At 40.8% G+C, this 27,075-nt stretch overlaps 1 protein-coding gene across 1 annotated transcript in view; it reads left to right on the forward strand.

Moving 5' to 3' along the window:
- Positions 1 to 1,230: 1,230 nt before the first annotated feature.
- Positions 1,231 to 27,075, forward strand: part of LOC105482164 (carboxypeptidase A6) — a 310,157-nt gene continuing 284,312 nt past the window's right edge. The window contains exon 1 of the mRNA XM_011742126.2: positions 1,231 to 1,600. Within this exon, the coding sequence (XP_011740428.1) occupies positions 1,485 to 1,600 (116 nt within the window). The 5' untranslated portion in view covers positions 1,231 to 1,484. The remainder of the gene's footprint in view (positions 1,601 to 27,075) is intronic.

A 27,075-nucleotide genomic window follows, 5' to 3' on the forward strand; every position in this document is an offset into this window, starting at 1 on the left:
AGCTTTTGAAAAGCTTTCATTATCAACATGGGAAAAAAGAAAAGGAAATGGTTTTCTCTAAGGTTTGCTTGGAAGAAAAAGCAGACCTCATTCTAACGTGAAGTCTTGCTACTCCAAGTGTGGCTGAAGAGCCAGCAGCATCAGCATCACCTGGAAGCTTCTTTAGAAATGCAGGCTCTTGGCCAGGTGCAGTGGCTCACGCCTATAATCCCAGCACTTTGGGAGGCCGAGGCGAGCAGATTGCCTGAGGTCAGGAGTTCAAGACCAGCCTGACTGACATGGTAAAACCTCGTCTCTACTAAAAATACAAAAATTAGCCAGGCATGATGGCAGGCACCTGTAATCCCACTTACTCGGGAGGCTGAGGCAGGAGAATCGCTTGAACCCAGGAGGCGGAGGTTGCAGTGAGCCGAGATGGGGCCTTGGCACTCCATCCAGCCTGGGTAACAAGAGCGAAACTCTGTCAAAAAGGAAGGAAGGAGGGAAGGAGGGAAGACCCTAAGTCCTCTGTTGCAACCTACTGAGTCAGAGTTGCAGTTTAATGAGATCCCCAGGTGACTTCTATGCATGTGGAGCTCTGAGAAGCCCTGCTCCAGACCAGCATAGTGGTTGAATATTGGAATCACCTGAGGAGCTTTTTAAACCACTGATCCTGCCACCACAGTTTCTATTTTCAAGGTCTGGCTCCCTAAATGATTCTAAATGTGCAGCCAAGGTGGCAAAGCACTCGAAGGCCTCCTATTCCCCATGAGAACCTCTGAAACAGCAGCAGGTCTGGGTGCTGCTGATGCAGAATGAGTACCAAGAGCTCCCTGAAGCCCAGTAAAGCTGCTGCCCACTCCTATAAGTCAGGAGCAGGGAACTGAAGCCAGCTGTTTGGGTTTAGGTGCTATAGGTACCCCTGCACGCGTTCTCATCAAGATTATTGACTGTGCATTTCATTAGGTGGAATCCATTTGGGAATCTGTCATGGGAGATCAAAATATTAAGCTTGGAATGATCCGTGTCTGCTTGGTTAGCCCATCAGACAAACTGTTTGCAATTAGGTAGGATCCTCATGCTGAAGAAGGTAGTAGAGAATAAAAGCTTGCACAGAAAAGTTAGGAGCCTCAAGTTGGGAAAGCAAACAAACCAAAAGCAGAGAGGAGTCACCCAAAGGAAGCAGCACCCAGTGAATCCCCGCTGTGAGTCAGCACGAGGGAGGCCCAGCCCTTTCTAGGGGAACCTGATTAAAGATCAGGCTCAGCTGCTGCTGCTGCTGCTGCTTGTCCCAAGACCAAGCCGTAATAGCAACTTCCCTTCCTCAGCTGCCTAAACTTTTTTTTCTCTTGTAGCTGGAGAGAAGTGTCACATTTTGCTCACTCTCAGCCTTCCTCGCCCACCCCCTTCCCAGAGAACGTGTGTGGTGTGTAGGGGGTGCTGCGAGCCACCTCCAGCCTCGGGTGGCTGCTTAAGTAACTTTCAACTCCTCTCTTCTTAACACTATGAAGTGTCTCGGGAAGCACAGGGGCTGGGCAGCTGCTTTCCTGCCTCTTTGCTGGCTCTTTTTGAAGATTCTGCAACCGGGGCACAGCCACCTTTATAACAACTGCTATGCTGGGTAAGTGGAGCGACATTCATGCCCTACACAGCTTTGATTTGGATCTGGGGGCTGGTTTGTTCCAGAGTGTGCCTCACTTTTTCTGACTTGGGGGTCTCTGAGTGAATCTGCACACTTTCCCGGTCCCCTATATAAAATGTACACACAGCTCTCTGCTCTTGGCTGTAGCTCACTGAGAGAATGTGGTGGGCTCCAGCCTGGCTTTTTATACTTATCATCTGCCAACCTCAGCTGTGGACCCAGGTTGAATGGGATTCTGTCTTTGGAGTAGCCGTGGTCGGTATTTGCAGTGTTTGCCTTGGTTGATGCTTGGGTGATGCCGTTGTCCCACATGAATTATGACCTGAAAACTAAGCCTTTCCTTTACAACTGTATGTAGGAACAGTGGGTTGAAATTCATCAGTGATTAAGTTTAAGAACTGAGTGTGAATTTTTTTTTTTTTAGCCTGTGCTTATTAGTCTGTAGAGTGGTTATTAGATTTTTAAATCTGAGCAATGCAAATGATTCAACTCAAAATAAGCAGAATAAAAGTAGTCAACTGTGAAATTATGGGTAGTTTTTCTGAAGGAAAAACATAGGAGTAAAACAATCAGTTTTGTCCCCCCTCTGTGTAGGTTAGCATGCTTTCTATATGCATTTCTTCAGGAGGCAGAGGGCTGGAAGCCGTGTGTTACTATGCACATTCTTATTATCCTGAAGGCTTGCTGTGGTATAGACAGCATGTGATTTGCTCACATATGCAGGGGGTCGTTCTTTGAATCTGGAAATTATGGCTTGCCTGCATTTTAGAGCTAGAAAAACCTTAAATAGTTCCTCTAGTTCAATTCCTTTTTACAGAGGAGTAAACTCAGTGTCTTAAATATTTTTAAATAGCCTACTATCATTCAAGGATCACCACCTGAGAAAAGTTTTCATGTAGATCTGGATGATGACAAGGTAGTGTACAGTGTCTTAAAACCAAGTTGTTCTTTTCAGAAATAGTGTAAAAGAATTTATAAGTGTGACCCTGGTAAGAGAATCGCATTTCTCTTTCTCTCCCAAAGAATCTTGGCACTGCCTTTAGGGTTCCCCTGAATACAGTGCTTACAGAGGAAATTTTCGAAACATGTCCTCAGTTTTAGGGGAGGCAGGATGGGATAGAGATGCTGGTTGAGTTAGGGGCTATAGATGGTAATGTGATCATGGATTTTTCCACCCCAGTATTTCTGGGAGGAAACAGAAAGGAGTTAACATCCCAGGGCTGCCTTTTGGCCTGGACATACAAGATCTCGGCTTTACCTCCGATCATTTGTGACCCCTTTAGAGATCTGGAAAAAAGAAGCTCGTGTTTAAAGACTGATGGTGTAGGCTTGGGTTATTGGGGAGTTAACTCTGACTCTCCTGGCTGATGTCATGTCAGATGATAAACATATATCACAGATTTAGACACGTCTGTGTGACCTAGGCCCTCACTCCTCCACTCAGCTGTGGCTCTGTGCGTAATTATTTCAGCGTGTGGCACTCCTCCGTGATAAGTTACCAGGCCTGCTTCAGCTGAGCAGGTGTGCACCCTTCCCTAAGCACCACTTTGTAGAGGAAATGAGGCCAATGGTGGCACCCTTTTCGTATAGAATTTGTAGCGACTGGAACCCTTCAGGAAAAAGTTTCATTACCTTCTCTGTTTTCAGCAATGGATGTAATAATTGCTATTTTCTCTTCCGTTGCTACATAAGTTAATCCCAAGTGTATAAATTACCAGATGTCTAAAAGTAGGAGGGAAGAAAAAGATGAAAGAATGAAGTGAGTCTCACTCACCCATTGCAATAGAAGCCTAGAGCTTCTTTAAAAGCAAAAATATTTCTGAGCATATTCACTGTTAAAAATGGGGAATTTTAACCTACGTTCGTTAGATATCATTTTCTCGTCACTAAAGACAGAAATGCTGCTCAGCTTTGAGAATGTTTTGCTTTGTTTACTCCGAAACTACTTTCTGCAAGTTTAACCTTCTGGTGAACGAGAATCTGATGGGAGGACATGGTAGAAGAGTATTTAGCACTTTTTTTGGGCTGGTTTCATCCATCCAAAGTTATTCTGAGCCACCTCATTTTTATTCCTTAATAATTTTTCTTTTTTTTTTTTTTGTTACTAATGAAGGGGCAGCCCTATTTCTTGCATTCATGTAAAAATATTTTTGTAGGTCTTTGTAGAATCCAATAATATGTGATTATCATTTACAGGACCCTGAGCATGAATAAAAAATAGAACACACAGGGCAGGCCAGCATGCCTCCTGAGAGCAGCTAATGAGGCCAGTCCTTTAGACATAAACTAGTAACAATTGGATAGTGCCAAGTGTGTAACAGATGCTTAGTAAATGGCAAATTTAAGTGTCTCAGAAAAAAAAAAATTGCCTTGGAACGGGTAGGGGGAGATTCAGGGGGAGACAGGGATGATTAATGGTCATTTAAAAAGGTTAGAAAGAGTAAGAACTACTATTTGGTTGCACAACACGGTAACTATAGTCAATAATAATCTAATTGTACATTTTGAAATGACTAACAGTGTAACTGAATTGTTGTGACACACAGAATAAACGTTTGAGGGGATGGATACCCCATTCTCTATGATGTGCTTATTTCACATTGCATGCCAGTGCCAAAATATCTCATGTACCCCATAAATATATATGAGGTACATAGAAGTATATACATACTATGTACCCACAAAAATTAAAAACTTAAAAGTGTAGAAAGACTACAAGAAAAATCTGATGACAAAAGCTAGTGCCTTTTTTGATAACTATATTAAACACTTACAAGACAGATCTTTAAATGCATGGAAAAGGAATGAAGCGAAGTGGAAAATGACAACTTCAATTATATTTATTGGTACTTTATGTCAAGGGCTTCAGGGGTTACAAATACCAAGTCAGACATTTCGGGGATAAATAAATGTCCATCGGTAAGTGAGACGCCCATACAAGCAAACATCATTCTGTGTTCTTTTTTTTCTCCCTCATCTCCCTGTTTTCCCAAAAGCAGACCTGGTTATTATTACTATGACACTGAAACCAAAAAAAAAAAAAAAAAAAAAAAAAAAACTTCTGCATCACAGAAAATTAGGGTAGATTTTTAAAATAATGGTAAAAGAGAGATCTCAGACAGTAACAATAAATTCTGGCAAAACTCTAGTACTAACATAGCTATGATTTTTGAAAACTACTTATTGAGTGCCTTCTTCATGTGTCAACGTAGCATAAGTCTGAGCGTTAACTGCCCGGGTCTCATTTTTTGCTTTTCCACATTTAGTAGCTCTGTTATCTTAGACAAGTTATTTAACTTCTTTGAACCTCAGTTTCCTTATCTGGGACAATGGAGGTAATATTAGACCTTCCTCACCAAGTTGCTGGGAGGATTCAAGAATAGCATGGATATTGCATGGTTCTTGGCACTTAGTAAGAACTTAACAGGATGGTAAAATACTTACCGAGACTTAATATAAACATTTATAAAAATATTAATTCTAAAAACAACTTGATGCATTTGTTATCTTCATTTTACAAATAGGCTAAATGAAGTACAGTCCAGGTAGCCCAAGTTCAGGGCTAACTAACTCAAGAACACACTTGAGATTCTCACCCAGCTCTGCCTGACTCCACCACTGTACTTCTCACTCTGCTACTTATTCAGGCATAGAGGATTGCTTTTAAGAAAAACTGGAAGATTTACTCTTGTTTGGGGAACTGATAGTTTCAGAACAATAAAGGAAAAGAGATTATATAGGTAAAATTGGAGGTTTAATCTTGGTTACCTTCTCTAGGGTGGTGATGAGTCACTGATAGTGAATCATTATTAGAAAAGCATGCACGGCCCATAAGGGACAGAAAACAGAAGATGAAAGAACTTTCTATTGTCTCTCTCTCTCTCTCACACACACACACACACACAGAGAGAAAACAAAAGTGGCACAGAAAGTAGCTGTGATCATGTGCCTTTGTTCATTCAAGTATTTGGATGCCCATTGTGTGCTGAGAACTTGACCAACAGAGTGAATTCCCTCTAATAGCTTGCCGTATAGTAGAGAAAATTGCCCACACATCAAATTACTATATAATGTGTAAGTGCTGTATGGTAGCAGTCGCCGACCTTTTTGGCACCAGGGACTGGTTTTGTGGAAGATAATTTTTCTACGGACAGTGGCGGGGGGTGGTTTCAGAATGATTCAAGCACATTACATTTATTGCACACTTTTTTTCTATTGTTACTATGTTGTAATAGGTAATGAAATAATTATAGGACTCCCCATAACAAACAATCAGTGGAAGCCCTGAGCTTGTTTTCCTGCAACTAGGCAGACCCATCTGGGGCTGATGTGAGACAGTGACAGATCATCAGGCATTAGATTTTTATAAGGAGCATGCAACCTAGATCCCTCACATGGGCAGTTCACCATAGGATTCTTGCTCCTGTGAGAATCTAATGCTGCTGGTAATTGACAGGAGGCAGAGCTCAGGTGGAAATGCAAGCAATGGGGAGCAGCTGCAAATACAGATGAAGCTTTGCTGGATAGCCTGCTACTCACCTCCTGCTGTGTGACCTGGTTTCTAACAGGCCACCAACTGGAATCAGTCTGTGGCCAGGGGTTTTGGGACCCCTGCTGTATGGGATGAGCAGATTCCTGAGGGCTGACAGAAGAGCTCACTGAACCAAGAAGGAGAGGTGAACATCCTTTCTATGTCCTTGCCAATTCTGATTATCTAACCCTGCTGTATGTAGGCTGAGGGTGCAGAGAGAACTGGCTGCCTACCATCATGACTGCTTCTTGGAACCAAGTAATGCGCTCATATTAATCTACTTGTACTGCGTCTGCTTGCAAAGTTCCATGGACTCCTTTTTTCTCATGACAGCCCTGCATTTATTGAAGATGTCTCTTAGGTCTTGGAAGAGTTTCTTCCCCTTCTTTGTGTCTCAGGGAAGCCACTTTGATGAATGGCATACCCTTTTTTCCCATGACCATATGTATGAGCAGGGCTGGGTATCACCCACTTATGGTTATTTGTCCACAAGTCAATAGTCATCCATGGAAACAGGATGTGACTATTCACAGAAGTAGACTTGAAGTAAGATTATTTTTGAAAAGTAGTTTGGGGCCAGGCATGGTGGCTCACGTCTGTAATCCCAGCACTTTTGGAGGCTGAGGCGGGTGAATCACCTGAGGTCAAGTGTTCGAGACCATCCTGGCCAACATGGCAAAACCCTGTCTCTACTAAAAATATAAAAATTAGCCGGGCATGGTAGCGTGCACCTGTAGTCTCCGCTACTCCGGAGGCTGTGGCAGGAGAATCGCTTGAACCTGGGAGGTGGCAGTTGTAGTGAGCCAAGATCACGCCGTTGCACTCCAGCCTGGGCAACAGAGCAAGACTCCATCTCAAGAAAAAAGGAAAAAAAGTAGTTTGGTCCTTGAAATCCTATAAGCAAAGAGACTGCACATTGGATGTGGCATACTGAAGACAAAAGGATTGTGAGGAATAGTGACTCAGTAGAGCAGTTTCAACCCGAGACATCATACTTGTTTTCTACCCTACCTCTCTGGCTATTCCCCACCTCTCTCTCAAGAGCAGCTTTTTGTTCTTTTATGTCCTGATGTTGGCTTCCTTTGAGTGTTCTCTGAGCTTTAGAAACCTAGGTCTAGAGCACAAGAAATCAGAGCTAATCATGTGAATCTGAGTTGCCTTCTACACTGGTAGTTAAGGATCTTTTCAGATTTGAAGGACATAAGTCCCCCTTTTCCCAGGACTGGCCCGGGGTTGCCAGGGATTGTCTCAGTTTGCACGTGCTGTTCTGGTGTAGTCATCAGCAGTACCTCCTTCCCAGCTGAGAAGGGTCCTGATTTGATGGTAAATTGTTGATTTGACCTTTTATATTCTTCACTAAGTTTGCATCCTTAATGAGTTTTATTCCATGTCTTCAAATATGCCTCTTGTCTCACTCCTAAGGAAGAAATGCACCTCTAGTTCCTTCTGTTCCTATAAAAAGTATCCCATTTGTACTCTCCTCTCCCTTGTAAGGACCACCGGCCACATATAGGACTTTTTGTTTTAATCTCAGTCTGAGTTAAGGTAGTTTTCTCCTAACTGATCTGCCATTCTCTAATCCTTTCTCATACTGATGAGCTTATTAAAATAAGACTTTTCATCATGTCACTCCCTTGTTCAAAGACCTACTTTGGCTCCCCATTGTCAACTACATCAAAGGCAGAATCCTCTTCGTGGCTTTTAAGGCCTCTATCATCAAACTCTGGTTTTCCTGCCTCTCTCTCACTTATCCTCAGCCCTGAAACCAGATCTGGTCAGATCAGAGAAGTAGAGAGCTTCATTCAGCATTGCACACATTGAATAAACAAAGCAAGCAGGCCCCATTCATAGTAAGAGCCTAAAGCAGGAAAGGACCATGTCAGCTCATGAATGATAGGCTGAAATACGTGCTCTACATTTGGGGGCATTAGGACATGTCCTTGGTTCTAAGGTTGGTTATGAACGTTTCCCCACAAGTTAGTGTGTAGTTAATGAAATAGTTCTCCCATGCCTTCTGGAACTTCCTTCTAGCTCTTGCCCCTTGTTAATGGTAGAATATTTTTAGTTTTCCTTATCCACTAGCTCAAAGTACAGCCACTAAGTGCTGATTGTTTATCAGCTCATTATACCCAAAGCTTTCTTCCCTGCAGTATGTTCTGCGTGTTGGGGTCTCCTGCTTTGCTTGTTAAAGACATGCAATACTGCAGTCTGACCCAAATTCACAGATAGCTAGTACTCCATGGGGGTCAGCATTTCCTCTGCCCACTGAGCTAATGGAAGGAGGATTGTTTCAAATGCTTCTGGGCTCCACTCTCCTTGAAGCCCAATCTGATAATGGACCCTTTATTTTATAGCATCAAGGTACTTTCTGGGTAATACCATTAAGCATAATCACTTCCAACCCCTGAAAAGCAGCAAAGGATGTTAATGTTTCATAACTTCACAGCCTATATTGTGTGAGCTACAAAAGCATTATTTTTTTGTCTTTGTAAATGGAATGACTGAACAGAAAAGAAAAATGCTTTTGGTGACTTGTTTTAGAGTTTTCATTATGATCAATCAGTAGATAACTGGTTTATTGGATTAGAATTTGCTTTGCTAGATTAATGGCTTCTCAACCTGCCTCTAGGTGTTAACTTCTTTATGATACAGTGGAATGCGGAATACAAAGCTTTAGGATCTTGTGCTGGGTAGTGTTGTAAATTTCCTTAAAAATTATTTTATGAAAGGTTGAAGCAAACTTCTAAGAGTTTCTCTTCAACATAATTACAACCTTTGTTCTTTTTTCCCCCAGTGTACTTTGAAAATAGTAAAACATTTTAGCATCAATTTTAGTAAGGATACTATTGGGTTGTTTTGTTTTGTTTTGTTCTGTATTTTCTGTTTGTTTGTTTCTTAGATTTGCGATGACAAAGAATCCTAAACCTCCATGGCTTAAACAAGAAATCCATTTCTCTCTCATGTAAAACTCCAGAACAGCTATAGCTGGTTGTTGGTGCCAGAGAACCAGGCTGTTTCTGTCTTGTAGCTCTGCCATACTCAACATTCAACTTCCAAAGGAGGAGTCTTCCATGTCTCACAGTCCAGCCAGCAGGAAAGTGGAAAGAAAAGTCACTCTCCTGTAATGCCACAGACCAGAAGTTCAAACATCATTTCCTGCAGGCCAGAATCAACTAGACAGCCCTAGCTGCAAGGGAGGCTGTGAAATATAGCCTTTAGCCAGTGGGGCCAGATCCAGGAGAACATATTAGAGATAACTACAGCAGTCTCTCTGAGTGGTTACACTGATATCCAATGACTACCCTTCTGCTTGTTGTTTTCTTGAAATAACAGTCTCTCCAAGTGGATGTTTAGAATTTTGGACTTCCAGCTAATTAAAAGTTGCATTTTTCTTCTATAAATGGCATTTTTTAAAGTCATAGAAGGTCAGGACTGGAAGGGACAAAAAAATGTATCAATCCCTTTGTATAATATATGAGGAAGCAGAACTCCATAAAGGTAAAAGGATTGGCAGAGCTAGCATTAGAGTTAAGACTAAAACCCAGGCCACCTGAGTTCACAGCATCCTTTACAGTCGACAACACCACCTTTGGTGACTCCAGAAATCTTCTTACCCTTTCCTATTCTCTGGAGTCACTGGGAATGAAGTAAAGTGATTTGGCAAGGCTGAGAAGTGTTTAACAAGGGAGGATTTCATTTCATATCTATAAATATTTGCAAGGTGTCTGGCCAGCTGCTAGTCTAGGACTACAGAGATGAAAGGGCAGCCCATGTGCACAGCATAATGAGTAACTCAGGCAGGTAAACAGTCCCAACCCTGGGATCCTTGTGCCTCCAGAGAAAACTCTTGATATCAGATATCAAGTGAGTGCAGGAGAGGGTCACCTAACCCAGACTGAAGAATGGACAGAAGGCTAGAGAAGTCATCTTAGATGTGACAATTGCAAAGGAAAAAAAAAATTTGAGTGGTTTATTAAATATGCAAGATATTTTGACTTTTTCTTTTAAATGGCTGGTACTGAAAGGACATGGTCCTGATCTCAGTCATCAAGAACAACTAGAAATTAGGTTAAGGCTTTCCAGATACAGGGAATATATTGTTTCAAAGAACTACAGGTGAGAGAGCTTGGTCAAGTCTAGAAAATCAGGGCAATTGAGTATGGCTATAATAGAAGGCATCTTTCTCTGAGGAAGTCAGGAGCAGGGAGGGAAGGCTGCAGAGGTAGGTGAGGTCCCATAACACATGGTTCAGATTTCTCCCAAAGTCAACAGCATGCTCATGAACAATTTTAAGCAGGGAATTTAGTTGATTCAATTTTTAAGAGAAAGTTCCCTCTGCCATCATTGAAATGGGAAGACTAGAGGGCTAAAGACTGGTGTCAAGATGACTGGGATGTTATGGTGACCTTAGTAATATGAGGCAGGGCCTGGTTAATGGCAGTGACACCGCAAGAAAAAGGAGGGAACCAATCAAATATTTAGGAGGTAGAATTTTCACAATTTTTCCACTATTTCACAGAGGGAATAGTGTAAATTGAATCTCAGAATCAAGTAAGTAGACTGAGCTCTTTGCAGAGAAGATAAGCACTTTTTTGGATATGTATTTGAGGTGCCTATAAAGTGCCCAGTTGGATAGATGGGTCTGAAGCTCAAGAGAGACCTCTAGGCTATGAAATAGATTCCAGAAACTGATGTGTCAATATGTCAATAGAATTTCTTGAAATATTTGGTATAGGATGGGGTACCCTGGAAGAACTCATTACATGAAAAGAGGGCCAAAGATTCAATAGAGCAGGAGGGGAAAGGCAGAGAAGAAAGTAGCAGAAAGGTCTAGAAACGGAGTAAGAAACACAGGAGATGTCAGTTAAAGGAAAATAAGAGATCCAAGAAGGGAGAGATTAGTCATATCAAGTGCTGCAGAGTCATATCCATTGGGCAGGCCATTCAGGACATCATTTGTATCTTCAAAAGTGCTTTTGGTGGAGTGGTGAATGGAAACTAGAGCAGGTAGGTTGAGAAAGGAATGGGATGTCACAAAATTAGCAGTGAAAGGAGACCATAATTTCAAGAAGCTTGTCCATGAAGTGGAGGTGAGGGCAGTGTGAGGAGGTGATAGATTTAAAGAAGTGTTTTGCCATTTTGCTTTTACTCCTTAAGATAGGAAAGATATGCTCGTATCTTACACCAGGTGGTAGAAATAAGGAAAGGGAGAGACCAGTGATAAAGGAGAGACCACAGGAAAGTGATGGAGTCAGGTCTCCACAGACACTGAAAGCTGGCTGGCCTCTCCTTTCTCTGTAAAGTAGGAGGTGGGTCCTGGTCCCATGAAAAGAGAGGGGAGATGACTTGGGACCTTCAGAGGGATCACCAGCATCACTGAGGGGCCAGCTGATGATAAGGATGATGAGTCCATAGAGGAACCATAAACCCAGCTCCATGGGTTTTCTCCAGGATCATTTTTGAAGAATATTACCTGGAATGTGCTCCTGGAAGGAAAGGGGAGGGAAGGCTGCAGAGGAAGATGAGGTCCCGTAACATATGCTTCTGATTTCTCCCAAAGGTGACAGCATGCTCATGAACAACTTTAAGCCAAGAACTTAGTTGATTCAATTTTTAAGAGAAAGTTCCCTCTGCCATCATTGAGAAAGGAAGAGCAATTTCTGGAGCTCTATAAGGAAAGAGGGCAGAAATGTAGTAGCAATAGAAGAAAGAAAAGAAAAAGGCTGCCACTAATTTGTATTTCTCTAACATTTAATAATATCATATAGTACTTTGAAAATCAGAATATAATACAAGGTATTGGGTAATTTATGCTATTAGTGGGAAAGTCTCTCATGTAGACACATCCTGTCACAAAGTCGACAATTTTTTTCATTACCTTCTATCTTCCTAAGGAATTAAGTAAAAGACTGAAAATGTCTTAGTGTCTTCTTAGCCAAATGAATGGGTCTATTCTCTTCCTCATTAAGTTATCAGAAAACTGGAGGTGCCATCTCCTCATCCATCTTCCCAGTTCCCTCATCCTTCCTCATTCCACAAACACTTACTGACCCAATACCAGGAAAGTAGCCATTATCACATCCTGTCATTTCTTATCCCCAAGGATGGTTAAGAATCTTTAAAGTAGCTGTACCAGGCAGGGTCTTGCAGAGGAAACGACAGTCTGTGTCTCCTGAGGGCTTATGTTTTAATCCACAGTCTAAACTGAAAAAGGGAGAGATTTAAAAAAAATGAACAAGTATTTAAAACCAATAAAAATGCAAGTATATTAGGTCAAAAATTCTTCCTGCTTTTTTCAACCTTTGTTTTCTTAACACACACTTCATGTATTTTTATAGCATTTCAATCTCAGCAACTGATAAAAGATAAAAGTTCTAGGGTACCACACTCTTTATCACTAGATGAGAACCCTGGTCTATGTTTGCACTTACAGAAGCTGGAACCATTTGCACATGTGACCTCATTGGTCATATTTTCATTTCCCCCATCTCCCTTTCAGAATGTCTTTATCTTACCAGACTAATTCATGAATCACCAACTTATCAACTAGGTTCCTTTTTCTGATTTTGTGACTGTAATGAGAACACAAGATTTATAATGAGATGATTGGGGTCTTATTATAACCTCTCCATCATGTTTGCATGGGATGTCTGATGATGTGATAGCAATATATTTGGCATCAAAACTGCTAAACATATTGAAGGTTGGAGGCATTTGGGATGAGTCTCTATAGCAGAGTATTTGGAGTAGTTAAAAATTTGCTGCAGAAAAAAATATTCTAAGCCCTCGACTTACAGGGCAGAAAAAAGGATACATATGAGGGAGTCCAGTTCTCCCTAAGTTTTCAGACCTCTTTGTGGAAGCAAAGGAAAATGTAAGTCATTTTAATGTAATATCTGACAGAAATCTTCTTAATGTAATATCTTACATCTTAATGTAATATCTGACAGAAAAAATTACTTCAGTGTTTTGGAGAGAAATTTAGTCTGCTTTGTTTTTCTCTGCCTAAAATAAGGGTTTTCTTTTTCTTTTTCCATGGGGCCCTGGTTTGCTGAGGTCATGCACCCTCCACACTACCATTCTAAAAACTCCAATTACTTCAAGCACCGACACACACCTGTACCCTCTCTTCCCCCAGTGCCTGACACCACACCTTTTACAATAAGAGCAAATAAATGCATCTTTCTTGATAAGAGGGAGGCTGGTGGCTCACACTTGTAATCCCAGTACTTAGAGAGGCCAAGGTGGGAGGATCACTTGAGCCCAGGAGTTGGAGACCCAGCCTGGCCAACATGGGAAAACCCTGAATTTAAAAAAAAAAAAAAAATTAAGTTTGCCGGATGTGGTGGCGCATGCCTGCAGTTCCGCTACTAGGGACACCAAGGTGGGAGGATCACTTGAGCCCAGGAGAATGAAGCTGCAGTGAGCCATGACGGCACCACTGCACTCCAGCCTGTGTGACAGAGGGCCCCACTGCACTCCAGCCTGGGCGACAGCCTGTCTCAAAAAAAAAAAAAAAAAAAAAAAAAAATGGATGCAGCATTTGACCTGAGTTATCTCAGCTTCCATCCTTCCTACCACCAACTCTACAGGTTCCTGATCCCACCCCTCATTTCCAAGGCACAATACCTTGTGTATTGTCAGCACTATTCATTGAGTGCCTACCATGTGTCCCTTTTAAGGCCCAGGCATATAGCACTGTAGGTGCTAGGAATACAGCATTTCTTTAAGTCCTAGTGAATAAAACAAAGTATCTGGTGAAGTTTATATTCTAATGGAATGACAGTAAATTAATATGCCGTAGTAGTGAGTTCTGATAAGGACTCTGAACGGAGATAAAATGTAGAAAGGCAATAGAGTGTCAGGAGAGGAGATGAGAAGAATAAAGTGAGACTCCTGATTATGTGAAGATCTGAGGGTAGAAACCTCCACACATGGGAAACAGCAGGTGAGGTGGAAGCTCGTGTGGCATGTCCCTGGACAACGGGTCTCAGACCAGCAACATCAGCACCACCTGGGCACTTGTGAGAAACTAAAACTTCTCAGGCCACCTCCCCCTCCCAAATCAGGAGTTCTGGGGGTGGGGCCCAGCAGTCGGGTTTAACAAGCCCACCAGGTGACAGAAGCTAAAATTTGAGAACTGTTGAGGACAAGCAGCAGGGTGACATGGCTGGAGCCTATGGGTCGATGGAATAGTCGTCACTCACGCTTGGTTCCTGCGCTCTGGTCCAGACAGTGTTCAATTTCCTTTTGTTTATCACTGTGAAACCTCAAAATCACCTACAGCTTTCTTCCTCTGTCCTTCGTCTATTCTGTGCATGTTCCTCCACATCTGCCCACCTTTATCAAACCATTTCAAACTCGTACCTCCTCCAGTGCGAGTTCCCAGATTCCACCATCAGCCGTGACCACGCCCTCCTCTGAGAGCCCATGCCACTCTGTCGTGTATAACACTAAGCACGTGCAGCTCTTTATTACAGTTGTGTGTGGATGTCCTATCTTTCAGGAAATAAGTAAGTTGAGAGTAAGACGTTGTATCTTCTTATCTATATTCTTACAGTCCCCAAAGAATGTTTGGCATATTCAGTAAATACTTTCAAAGGGAAAAGGATGGAGGAAGAGGAGGAAGGAATGAGAGAGAGCGAGGAAGCAATGGGGGGCAGGAAACTAACAAACTGGGAATCGAATTGCTGACACCTGCAGGCAGTTTTATCACACTGGATTTCATCAATGACAAGCAGTGAAAAACAGGAACCATTTGCCCTTATGGCTTTTGGAGGAATGTGGGGATCCCACAGCTGCCACCTGTATGTGCTTAAGGGCAATATTCCCACCCTCCTGCTGATTTCTCCCTGTTCAATGTGTTTTGGGTATCACTCGCACCATTACCCAAATTTGGTCTCAGATATTTTATTTATACAGGCTCCTAAAAGTGACTGGACCGGCATTCTGCTTGGGGGAGGAGATCTCTGAGGCAAAACTGCTGTTTCCTGGCTAGCCTAGAATGGGCACCAGCTGGTCAATACATTTCTTGGCTATTACCTTTTACCAAATTTAGAGAAGCGACCCTTGCCTTTTTGTCATTGCTGCTTTATCCTCTAAGGAATAGACATGAAGTCATCTGACATTATAGATCACTCCTCAATCATTTATTTTGAGCCTAACATCCTCTCTAGTTTTTGACTAATTTTTACAAACCAAAGAATTTCCAGTGTATCTTTCAAAACTTTATTGGTTGTGTTCTTCCTGTAACTCATCTTTTCCTATCTCTTAGATGCCGTGATTCAATAAGAAGAAAGTTTGCTTGCAATTACTATACTTGGTTCCCCTACTCAGATGCCCATACAAATTCCAAGTACCACAGAAACAGAATGGTCCTGGAGAGTACAGTCAGGCTTCCTTTAAAATAAGGCAACAATAAAAATTCAAACACAGAGAGTTGATCAAATAGAGTGCTATGTGGTTTGAAGAGTCGTCAGAATGGGCATTTTCTGAGTCAAGCTCAGCATGCTACGCAGACAGCAGTCCAGCTTGAGGGAAAGCAGGAAATATTCAGACAGAGGTGGTGTGAAATCAGGTAGTCCGTATGAGAAAGGCTTAAAGCCTTAGCCTTGAGTTAAGGAGCTGTGGAAGAAGTGAGAGGATGGGCACTAGCTGAGAAATAGCAAAAAGGAAGGGACTCTCCAAGGGTGAAACCACACTGCATAGTTTCTCAAGAAAAAGCATGGCATGCCAAAGGACTTGCCACCATCTTGGCCTCTTTTTGTGTGTGTGAAAAAGCATTTGTTTTTTTCCTTCAAATGCAACTTGTATAGACAGCATTTAATTACAGGGTGAATAGCTCACCATGGACCCAGCTATTGGTAGCTTGGTTCTTTCTAGGAAAGGAATCTTAATAAGAAAAAAGATGAAATGGTAAAGTAGAATTATCGCCAATTCAAAGATTCAACCAACTATCCCCAAATTAGGTATTCTAAACCAACTAGTGGAAAGATGCAAAATCCACATGGTCACCCAGTCTCATTTCTATAATAGCAGGATTGCAAATACTTAATGATTTGCTAAGAATGGATAAATTTTATGGTGACTACTTAGCAAGAATTTTGTGCCCTTGAACATACAGTATAATTTATAGTTATTATTCATAGCCTCTGGTAAACATATTGTATTTTTAAGTATTAATCACTCCAAAGATTCTTCTGTTCATTACATAGGACAATGGAAAGCATTACTCATTTCACTCAATCTAAAGATATCCACTATGATATTCTCATAGTAGAAATAAATATATTTGGTCTTCATCCCCATTTTCTGGCTAACAGCTCCTAAAATCCTTGACTCTCCAAAGTGATATCTCTTTGTGTATGCTAATGAGATGACTGATGATGGGGGCTCCTGGATAGCCTTAGGATGGGAGCTGGTTGCCAGGGAAACCCACCATGTGATTAGAGGGCTGGGACTTTCAGCCCCATCCCCCAACCTCCAGGGGAGTAAAAGGAACTGCAGGTTGAGCTAATCACCAGTGGTCAATGATTTAATCAATTGTGCCCTCATAACCCTTCATAAAAACCCAAAATGGACAGGGTTCAGAGAGCTTCCAGGTTGCTGAACATATGGAAGTGCTGGGAGGTTGGTATCCCCAGAGAGGGTCTGGAAGTTCTGGGACCCCCTCCTACATACCTTGCTCTATGCCTCTCTTCCATCTGGCTCTGTATCTGTATCTTTTATAATAAATGGGTAAACATAAGTGTTTACCTAAGTTCTGTGAGCCATCCTAGCAAATGACCAAACCCAAGGGAGGGGATTACGGGAACCCCTAATTTAAAGCTGGTTGGTCAGAATTTCCAACACCTGAGCTTGAGATTGGCCTGTGAAGTAGGAGGTAGTTATGTGGGACTGGGCCACTAACCTATGAGATCTGGTGCTAGTTCTGGTTAATGTCAGAATTGAATTGAGTTATAGGACGCCCAGCTGGTGTGAGAGAATTGCTCGTTGGGGGAATCCTCCCCCACCCTACATCTGCTAGCAGAAGTGTTCTGTGTTGAATGTTGAGTATAGCAGGAGAAAACGGTTCTTTTCCAACATCACATCTGCTGATTTCAAAAAATAGAAATGGCCAAATTGGGGCCCGTGAGAATAGCACACAAGTCCTAAGCCCTGTAACTTTCTTTACCTGCTATTACCATTAAGAACAGTACAGCTGTTTTGCTTAGGCAGTCCAAGTGATTTATATCTCCTATATTTACATCTCCTATATTTTATAATCTTAAACTATTTGTTTCATCAGGCTCTGAGCAGCTTACAGGGATATTTATTTAATAATTTGACTAAGCCTTGCATACCCATCTTCGTTGCCGTTAATAGAAGATAGTAACTGTTTTCTTCCATCGCTCTTGTTTTCCAGAACATCACTTAACTTCCTCCTGAGCACTCAGAATGCTCTACAGTAGCACTTATTATTTTGTACTTTGTTTAATTGTTTATTCTTCATGACTAAGCTGTACTCTCTTTGGGGGAAGGAACTTCATCTTATTCTTCAAGTCCAGCCTCTACAGAGATTAACAGACACACAGTTTTGTTATTGTTACTCCTGTAGCCACTGAAGTTGAACCACAATAAATTGCCAGTACATGACAGTTTTTAAGTCTTAAAATAACAGTAATTTCAGATGGCTCAATTTAATATAAACTTCAACTCTGAAAAATTAGGGCTTTTTTTCTTGCTATAAAAATATGAGCAGTTTATGTGCAGATTTTCCATTAACGTATCATCAAAGCTTTATCAAGTTTACAGAGAATATTGCCAGAGCTAATGAATTTTAATGTGCAAATGAAACATTAGGTGATCTTATTGACAATGCAGATTCAGCTGCAGTCCCAGGTAGGGCCTGGGACTCTGCATTTCTAATGGGCTTCCAGGTGATGCTGACACTATGGCTCAGGGTAGTAGCAAGTTACTGAATTGCAGGATAAGGAGTCAGGTGATGTGTTAAGTACTAGATCTGCTACTAGCTATCTGTGCTACTTTAGTAAAATCACTTCATCTTTCTGGGCCTTGCTTTCTGTGATGTCCAAGAATTGGGTGGTCTCTTCCTTCTAAGTCCCAGGTTTATGATCCACTGGGGTCACATCTACACATGTGGTTAGAAAGTCCATACAAAATACAGGTTTGGACCACCAGCTCCATCCTCAGCCTGCCTGGGTTCATGTCCTAGTTCTTCCACTTACTAGTGATGTGATAATTGGAAGGGGTTACTTAATATCCCTGTGCCTCAATTTTCTCATCTCTAAAATTGAACTAATATTGAATTAGTTTATATATGTAAAATGCTTAGGCAGAGACTAGGACAAATAAACTCAATAAATGTAAGCTATTTGCAGTATTAATATTCTCTGCAGTTTCATTTCTAAAAAGCTTTCCTAAGGGGATTATCTGAAATGTAGACAAAGATTTAGAGTGCATAGAAAGATGTTTATTACCAATTTATTTCATCTATCAAAACGTGGGATGCTACCTATGTGTTCAACAATGAGAAAGGCTAATTATAGTGCAAATTATAGACCCTTTTGTGCCTGCTGTAAATGTCTATAAATAATTTTTAATGCTCAAGATTCTATAGAAGTAAAGAAAACTTCTCACTCCCCCTCCGAAGGTTGGCAAATGCTGAAAAAAAAGGTATACAAATGTATTAATGTGCATAAACACAGGGGAATCACAGGAGAATGATAACCCAATTCCCCGACGAAGTTTAGAAGTTCATATACTCTTTTGCATAGAGGAGAGGTTAAGTGGGGAGTGTAGGAAATTTTAAGGGATAGTAAATGAATTTTAGGGGAATTGAATGGGCCCAAAGGATAGATAATAGGTTTTTTGTTTTGTTTTGTGTGTGTGTTTTTTTTTGTTTGTTTGTTTGTTTGTTTTTGAGACAGAGTCTTGCTCTGCCACCTAGGCTGGAGTGCAGTGGCGCGATCTCAGCTCACTGCAAGCTCTGCCTCCTGGGTTCATGCTATTCTCCTGTCTCAGCCTCCTGAGTAGCTGGGACTACAGGCACCCACCCCCATGCCCAGCTAATTTTTTTTTGTATTTTTAGTAGAGACGGGGTTTCACCGTGTTAGCTAGGGTGGTCTTAATCTCCTGACCTCATGATCCGCCCGCCTCAGCCTCCCAAAGTGCTGGGATTACAGGCATGAGCCACCATGCCCGGCCAGATAATAGTTTTTAAATGATTCTAATGGGATGAAGAATAGACAATAGTTTGTGGACAAGTCCTAGGAAGGTAAGGGGCATAACTGCCCTGTGAACAAAGGTTTTCTTATTATGCAGATAAATTCTCCCAGGCAATCTCTCAGAGCAGACCTCAAAAGAATAGATGCAAAGCCTGTCTGGGCATGATGAGAAAGATTTTTAGTCTTTCCTTTTCTCTGGTGATTAATCCTTCCTGGTTAGTTGAGATGCCTGGGGGAGACGATTTCAAGACAATTGCACTTCTTTTGGAAGAAGTTTTCTGAGTCAGATAAGGGAAGTTCCAGAGACAGCCCCTCCCTGTGGGGGTTAAGGGGGGCAGTGGGGAGCTGCAGATGAGAGGGTTAGACAGTTCTTGGTTCTGAGAAACCACTAAGGTCTTCCAATTTTCTTTAATTCAAAAGTGTTCAGCATGCCAAAGCACCACACTTCGGGGTATTCTGTGAGCCCCAACAATACAATAAAAAAAGAAAATAGGATACAAAGGTATCAATAGTTTCCGTTTTGCTATATGATATAGTTAACTATATCTGGGGGGAAAAGCCACAAAATAACAAGTGGTTACTAGGTCCAAGTGACACTGTAACATAGGGGTTTTTTTTTTCTTTCTCCCTATACCTTTTTCTCTATTTACTAATTCTTCTGCATGAAGCATAAACAACTTTTATATTCAGATTAAAAGTAATTTTAAGCATGTGTAAATTCTCAAAGAGATTTTTTATAATTAACCCTATAGCAAGAATTTCAGCTTCTGTGGTGCCTTGTGCCAAAACCATTCTAGAATCATTGCAAATAAGAATCAGAAGTTAGTAAATTTAACAATACAACACTCAGTGCCAAACTAATGACTGAAAAGAAAAACAAGCATGTTCCTCCTTTATTTCTAACTGAAAACGAGATTGTTGAATATTCCAATGAAGCATTAAATGGCCAAAGTGGCTGTCTTGCTGAGTGTCACATAGATACTGGAGAGATGTGAAACAGAGGAGCAGGGCTCGAGGCCTTCCAGCTTAGAATAATGCCAGAACTTCCCTGCATCATGCTGATATATGCATTTGGGTAAATGGATTTTCAAATAGATATTCTTCAGTGGTCTCAATATCACAGTATGATTAAATCTGTATTTAGATTTTTATTTAAAAGCTAGGAAAAAAGCATTTGAAATGACTGGAGGGAGAATTCATTACATTTTCATATGTATTCCACTATAAACATGTATTTTTCCAAGCCTGAACAAGCCCATTTTAAGAAGACTGTCTGGAAAAAATATTTGCCAGCAGTTTCTTGCACCATCAATTACTTTTTAAAACTACAATAATAGCGATCATTAGAACCTAGTCTAGGTTAAACGTCTTCATTTGCCAAAGAAGGCTAGGGGCTATTTTTTCTTGCCTCTATGAGGTATGGATTGAGAGGAAAGTTTGTCTGCATAAATTTTCTACTGCTACTCCACTGCTTGATAAAATTCCTCTTCCTTAATCTTTTCTGACTTTTCATCACTTTGAACTTCTCGCTGTTTGAGTAGACATCACCAGTGATCTATACATACTTCATTATCTCCCTAACCAGTAACCTCAACCTGAAAACTATAAGAAAAAGAATTTCTGAATAAAAATTATTTTTCAATCACTTACAAGTCATTTTTCTTCTTGGCCTCTCTCTTGCTCTCATGAATTCTAGAACCTTGATCAAAAAGGCTTTTGTCTTAAAACTCAGGCTTTTGGTTAAAGAATGTTGAAAAATCTTAAATTTGCAGCTTAGTGACAGATCATAGCATAAATCTGGGGTACCCACTGTATTCAAGAAAAAAAATTATCTCCAAAGTAGAATGGTCAAAAAAAATTACATATCTAAAATTTATTTTATCTCATTCTTATGTACATTTTAATTTTTCATGTTTTATAATATAAATAGGCCAAGCATGGTGGCTTATGCATGTAATCCCAGCACTTTGGGAGGCTGAGGCAGGAGGATTGCTGAACCAGGAGGATTGCTTGAGGCCAAGATTGCTTGAGACCAGCCTGAGCGACACAGCAAGACCTTGTCTCTACAAAAACAATTTTAAAATAAAACCCAGGCACAGTGGCCCAAGCCTGTGGTCCTAGCTACTCTAGAGGCAGAGGTGAGAGGATCCCTTGAGCCCAGGAGTTCAAGGCTGCAGCAAGTTATGGTTGTGCCACTGCACTCCAGCCTGGGTGACAGAGTGACTCCATCTCTAAAAAAAAACAAAATGTAAAATACTGGTACACTTAAAGTCTATGGAGATTGAAGTTGCTCACAATTTTCAGTCATGAAGTTTTGAAAATGGAGGTGATGATGATCTCAAAGTTCTCTTGTTCGCCAACAACAGCATATACTGAGGCCTATATTCATTTATTTGTTAAATTTGTATTGAGAACCTACATGTCCCAAATTTTTTTAGATATTAGGAATATAAAGGGCTCACACTAAGGCAGAAAAAAAGCACCTGTTTTGTTAAGCCCATAATTTCATGAGGAAAACAAACAATGCACAAGTAAACAGTTATAAACTCTTACAACAGCTATGATGTAAATAAACAAGATACTGTGGCTTTTATTTACTCATTCAACAAATGTTTATTGATCATCCAATACATACCTGGAACCATGCTAAGCACTCTACACAAAATGGACATGATCCTTGCTTTCACTGAATTTCCACTCTAGCCCAGGTAGCAGACTATTCTAGCCCAGGTAACTCAGATTAATTACAACTGTGACTGAAGTTATAAAGGAGTTCTCATTTATAACTTGGTAGCACAGAATGCTAACAACTCGGAAGGAACTGATGACCAAAAATTGGGGGATGAGTCTAAGATGGAAGAGGCCTTCCTGAAGATGTTATCCTAGAGGCAGGGCCTTGAATGTTGAGCAATTTGTTGGCCATGGCTGTGAGAACAGATCAGAGCTGTTGAGAGAAGTGTAGTCTCCAACTTGGGAAAAGGAAGCAAGGGGTATGTGATTGCTCCCGTTGTTTATTGATTATTTTTAATTGTGTGGTTTTAAGGGAAACTGGGCCGAATGGCTTACTGTCAGTTGTATACAGGACTTTAGACTTCGCAAAGCACTTTCTCTTGGGTTGTCTCAGTTGTTCCTCATCTATGTCTGTGGTATGCAAGTAGTTGCTTTCAATTCTCATAGATGTAAGTGCTACACAGGTGCCTTCTCAAAACTTATTTCTAAACTCTGCAAGTAGATGTGCCCTTCCGTTGTAGGGCACACCTGAAACTGGTGAAGTGGTGCTCAGTGGGGCCTTTTGCTTTGTGTACAGAGCTTTGTGAATATAAGCTTTTGGCTTCAAGAAGCATTGAGCTGCCGTAGGTTGGCTGCAGAGTTGAAAGGGGACAGTGGGGGCACACGTCAAAAGGACGACTCAGCTGTGATTAGAAGGTACGTGACATTTACCAAAGGCAACACACCTCATGAGGAAATCAGACCCTGGTGCCAAGAGGCCCCACAGCTCGAGAAAGGAGGTGGGTGTGAGAAGGCCATGTAGGAGGAGAGACACCCACTCATTGATGTATCTGATGTAAACAAGCACAGGGTCTACATTTTAAACATGGGGGGCTTCAGAAACAGTGTGTCAGAGAGGGAAAAAAGTCAGTAAATTTGTATCCTTTGCTCATTTTTTTTATTTTTAATTTTGCATTTTCTCACCAGTTTTTGAGAGAACCATGTATTAGAGGTATTAATCCTTCGTGTATCATGTCTGTAACCCATGCTTCTTTATCAATCTGTCATTTGTCTTTTGACTTTGTCTATGAGAAAAAGAGCAATAGAAACCATATTAATGGTTATAATTCAAATCTACCGTTAGTTTTTCTTTCTTTGTGGTATTTAGTTTTAGCTTGTTCAAAAAGATCAAATATTGCTCCCACTCAAAACTATATAAATATTCTAGGATTGTTTTCCTGCTGATTTTGCATAATTTTTCTTTTTTACGTTTAGATCTTTATATGGAATTATTTTTTTGTACACAGTGTAAGGAAGAATGTAACTTAATTTTATCCCAGAGGGCCATTTACAGAAGAGAATATGCAAAGAAAAACTAACTTACATAAAAAGGCACATTTCACTCACAAGGGAATGCAAATTAAAACAATTAAGTGTTTTAATTTTTCCCATAGATAGAAAATGCTTAGTGCTGGTGAGGATGAGGAAGCAACTGGAACTGTAGTGCCAGAGAGAAGGTGAAATTGTTATAACCGCTTCAGAAAGTAATCAGCTGAATCTAATAAAAGTTATGCTCCTCCGCCGCACACGGTGGCTTACGCCTGTAATCCTAACACTTTGGGAGGCCAAAGAGGGTGGATTCCTTGAGCCTAGGAGGTTGAGACAAGTCTAGGCAACGTGGTGAGACCCTCGTCTCTATTTAAATAAAAATTTCTATATGTAAAAAAAAGTTTTAAGAGTTAAGATCCTCACACCCTTTTGATAAATCCTGTTAGAAAATACCTGTCTAAAATAATTAGCTTGTGTGTTAAAATTGTAGCACTGTATGTGGTGATTTTTTTAAAAGCTGAAAACAAAGTCCATCAATAAGGGAACAATAGAAAAATCATGATATATCTGTAATATGGAATGTTATGAGGCTATTACAAAGAATGAGTTATGGCATATATTGAACTACAGGGGTGCGAGTGATATATTTTTAAATGAAAATGGAGTTTGAGAGTAATATGTATGATTCTATTTTGGAAATGTGCTAATTTTTAGAGTGTAGGGAAGTTTTAGGGGATGTTTAGGTTTTTCTTTTGGTGGGGAGGAAATGGTGGCAGTGGTAATTTGTGAGCATACATCAACTTCCCCCTTTAACATTAAAATGGTCTGGTATACCAACATGAGAGATTTAGTTTTATTATATAGTGATGTATTTCATAATAACTGAACTAAGAAGAAACCTGGGTTCCATTTTGATTTACACGTCTTGGACGTGTCATTGTGTTCCTGGCCTTTCTTCTTCCCAACACATGATGAGGAAATAAAGAAAAAATATCAAGTGCTCCAAATGTCCCTGAAATAAGGGTATCATAGGGCTAGAGGATAATCTGTACCCTACAATTTGTAAGCTCTGGTTAAAGGCCAAGATTTCCAAGTTTATAAATTAGTATCTCAGTTTCAGCCCACCAGGGAAGGACCATCATTTTTTTCATTTGAGCAAGGTTTGGTACCATGATGCTCATACTTAGCATATAGGAAATGTAAGCTCAGACCAGGTCACAGCCTGGTTTACTTCACTGAACACATCTAGAAGGAACTGAGCAGCTCTCAAAGCTGATTTTTTTATAGAATTACCTGCAGAAAAAATGCAACTACAAACACCCTGGGCTTGCCGCAGATGTACTGAATTGGAGTATCCAGAAATTGGACCCAGGAATTTATTTTTTTAAGTGATTACCAGGTGGTTCTGATGCATCTCATCTATAGATAATTTGGGAACTATTGATGAAATCTAGTAAATGAAGTCAAGCTGCCTGCTGAAGGTAAAATATAGGCTGTGATAACAATGTTAAAAGAGAAACCTTAGACAAATTTAACAGAGTTTAGCTGAGCAAAGAATAATTCCAAAATCAGGCAGTTCTGGAAACACAATAGATTCAGAGAGGCTCCAATGCTACCTCGTGGTCCAAGATTTATGAGCAGAGAAAGGAATATGACATACAAAAAATGTAAGTGAGGTACAGAAACATTCAGGTTGGTTACAGCTTGGCATTTGCCTTACTTGAACCCAGTTTGAACAATTGGCTTCCACTGACTGGCCAAAACTACTACTTTGGCCATTGACTGGCCAAAACTACTCTTGGCACAAGAGTAGGCTACAGTCCAGTTACATCTCTAGTTAAGTTATGGTTCCCTATGTTTGGAGAAACCTTTAAGATATGTAAATAGGCAGGTTTAGGCTAAACATAATGGCAACAGGCATTTTGAAAGCCCCTACCATAAGAAAGTACCTTTTAGTGCTAAGTCCCCGTGAACAGCAGGCAAAATTTGTAAAATTCAAACATGCAAAATTTCTGGGTTTTTTTTCTCACTTTTGAGAAGCCATGGATCTGTGATAGGGTTTTTTTGTTAAAGTAACTTACCAGCCTTGCCACAGAAAGTATAACGCTGCACCTCTATCATTCATCTGCACCTGACCTTCCCTGTCAGTGTCCTGATACTAGTTATATTGTGGTGTCCAGCCTATACTTTGTTTCAAAAACTCAGTCATCTGGGGGACAAGGTACTTCAAAAACTTTGCAAAAGTAAAGCTAGTATGCAAATCCTAGTTGTATATTCCCCTGCTTCTTCTCTGAGTAGTGGATGTGTGACTCATTTAAAAGTCAAAAGAAAATCTGTTAACACCAGACCTTCAATATCTGAAACCCTTAAAGACTATTACCACTAACAGAGAAAGACCAAGTTGAAAGGGAACCTTTTAGAAAGACTGCGACAAAGCAAATGGCACACATGGTATTTCTCTTTAGCCTCTAAGGCAGTAAAGTACCAGATGTCATACAACAAAGTCCGAGAAGACCTTGTAACCTAATGGGCGTAGCCAGAGTACTCAGCTTTAAAAAGCTCTTGTGCTTATAAAAGGAAGTGAGTTGGCATCATTAACTCCATATGTTAGACTTAGGAATTTTTTGGCCAGCCTGCTTTGATTTATTCAAACAGTTGTAATGTTTAACCTTTATATTAAAATGGAGAGTATAAGTAAATGTTTGTTCAACCCTTAATATGGAGTTTCTCACATAGTGGGTTGCTTCGTAAATATTTGGTGCCTCCCAATTGTGCAGTTGGAAGAGGAGAGATCAACTCAGGTTGATCTTTCTTAGGTTGAATAAGCTATGCGAAGTATACATTGACTGCGTCTCTCGTGGAGGCAGCCGGGAAGTGATCAACATGGTAAAGAGACTCTGGAGCAGAACTATATCTGAACGCACAGCCCCTCATTCAAAGAAGTTAAAAGTGAGCCGTTTGTCAAGGTTCAGGGTACACAATGCAGCAATATAAAATTACCCAAGGGCCTATCCGTTTTGACCACTCTTTTCTTTTGTTAAATTCTGTTTCCTTGAAGTCTGTGGACTAATGTAAATAAATGTGGCCCTCACACTTTTCTGACCACTTCTCCTTTTTCTCCATCACTGGATCCCATCCCTTCCCGCCCCTTTCTGATGCTTAGGTGACCATTTGGGGCTCAGCGTCTGTAAGCACTGAGTTCTCTGTCTCAGGGTCATTGGTCATTTTCATGGCTTAGCTATTGCCTGTGTTCTGATGACTCTCGAGCCTGCATTTCCTGCCCTGGCTTCTTACCTACAACTCAGTACCATATGTCCAGTTGGCTGCTGGACACTCATGTGGATGCATGGACGCCAACTTCTCTAAAATAGTTCATCATTTTATTCCACATACAATCTTCCCTGCCGTGTTTCGTTATTCTCATTCAATTTAGAGAAACCCAGCCACCCGGAATCAAAACCTCATTTTTCTTTCTCCCCTAGTTCAGTCGCTTACTAAGTCTTGTCGCTCCTGTCACAGTCTTTTCCCAGGGCTTCATTTCTCTCATGCCGCCGTCATTATTTCATGCCTGCATGGCTGTCACAGCCTCCTACCTTGCCTCTCTGCTTCCAGTTTCACCCCCTCCAATCCACTGTGCACATCAGTACCAACTTAATCTT

The sequence above is a fragment of the Macaca nemestrina genome, chromosome 8, assembly GCF_043159975.1.
Source record: "Macaca nemestrina isolate mMacNem1 chromosome 8, mMacNem.hap1, whole genome shotgun sequence".
Taxonomy (NCBI): domain Eukaryota; kingdom Metazoa; phylum Chordata; class Mammalia; order Primates; family Cercopithecidae; genus Macaca; species Macaca nemestrina.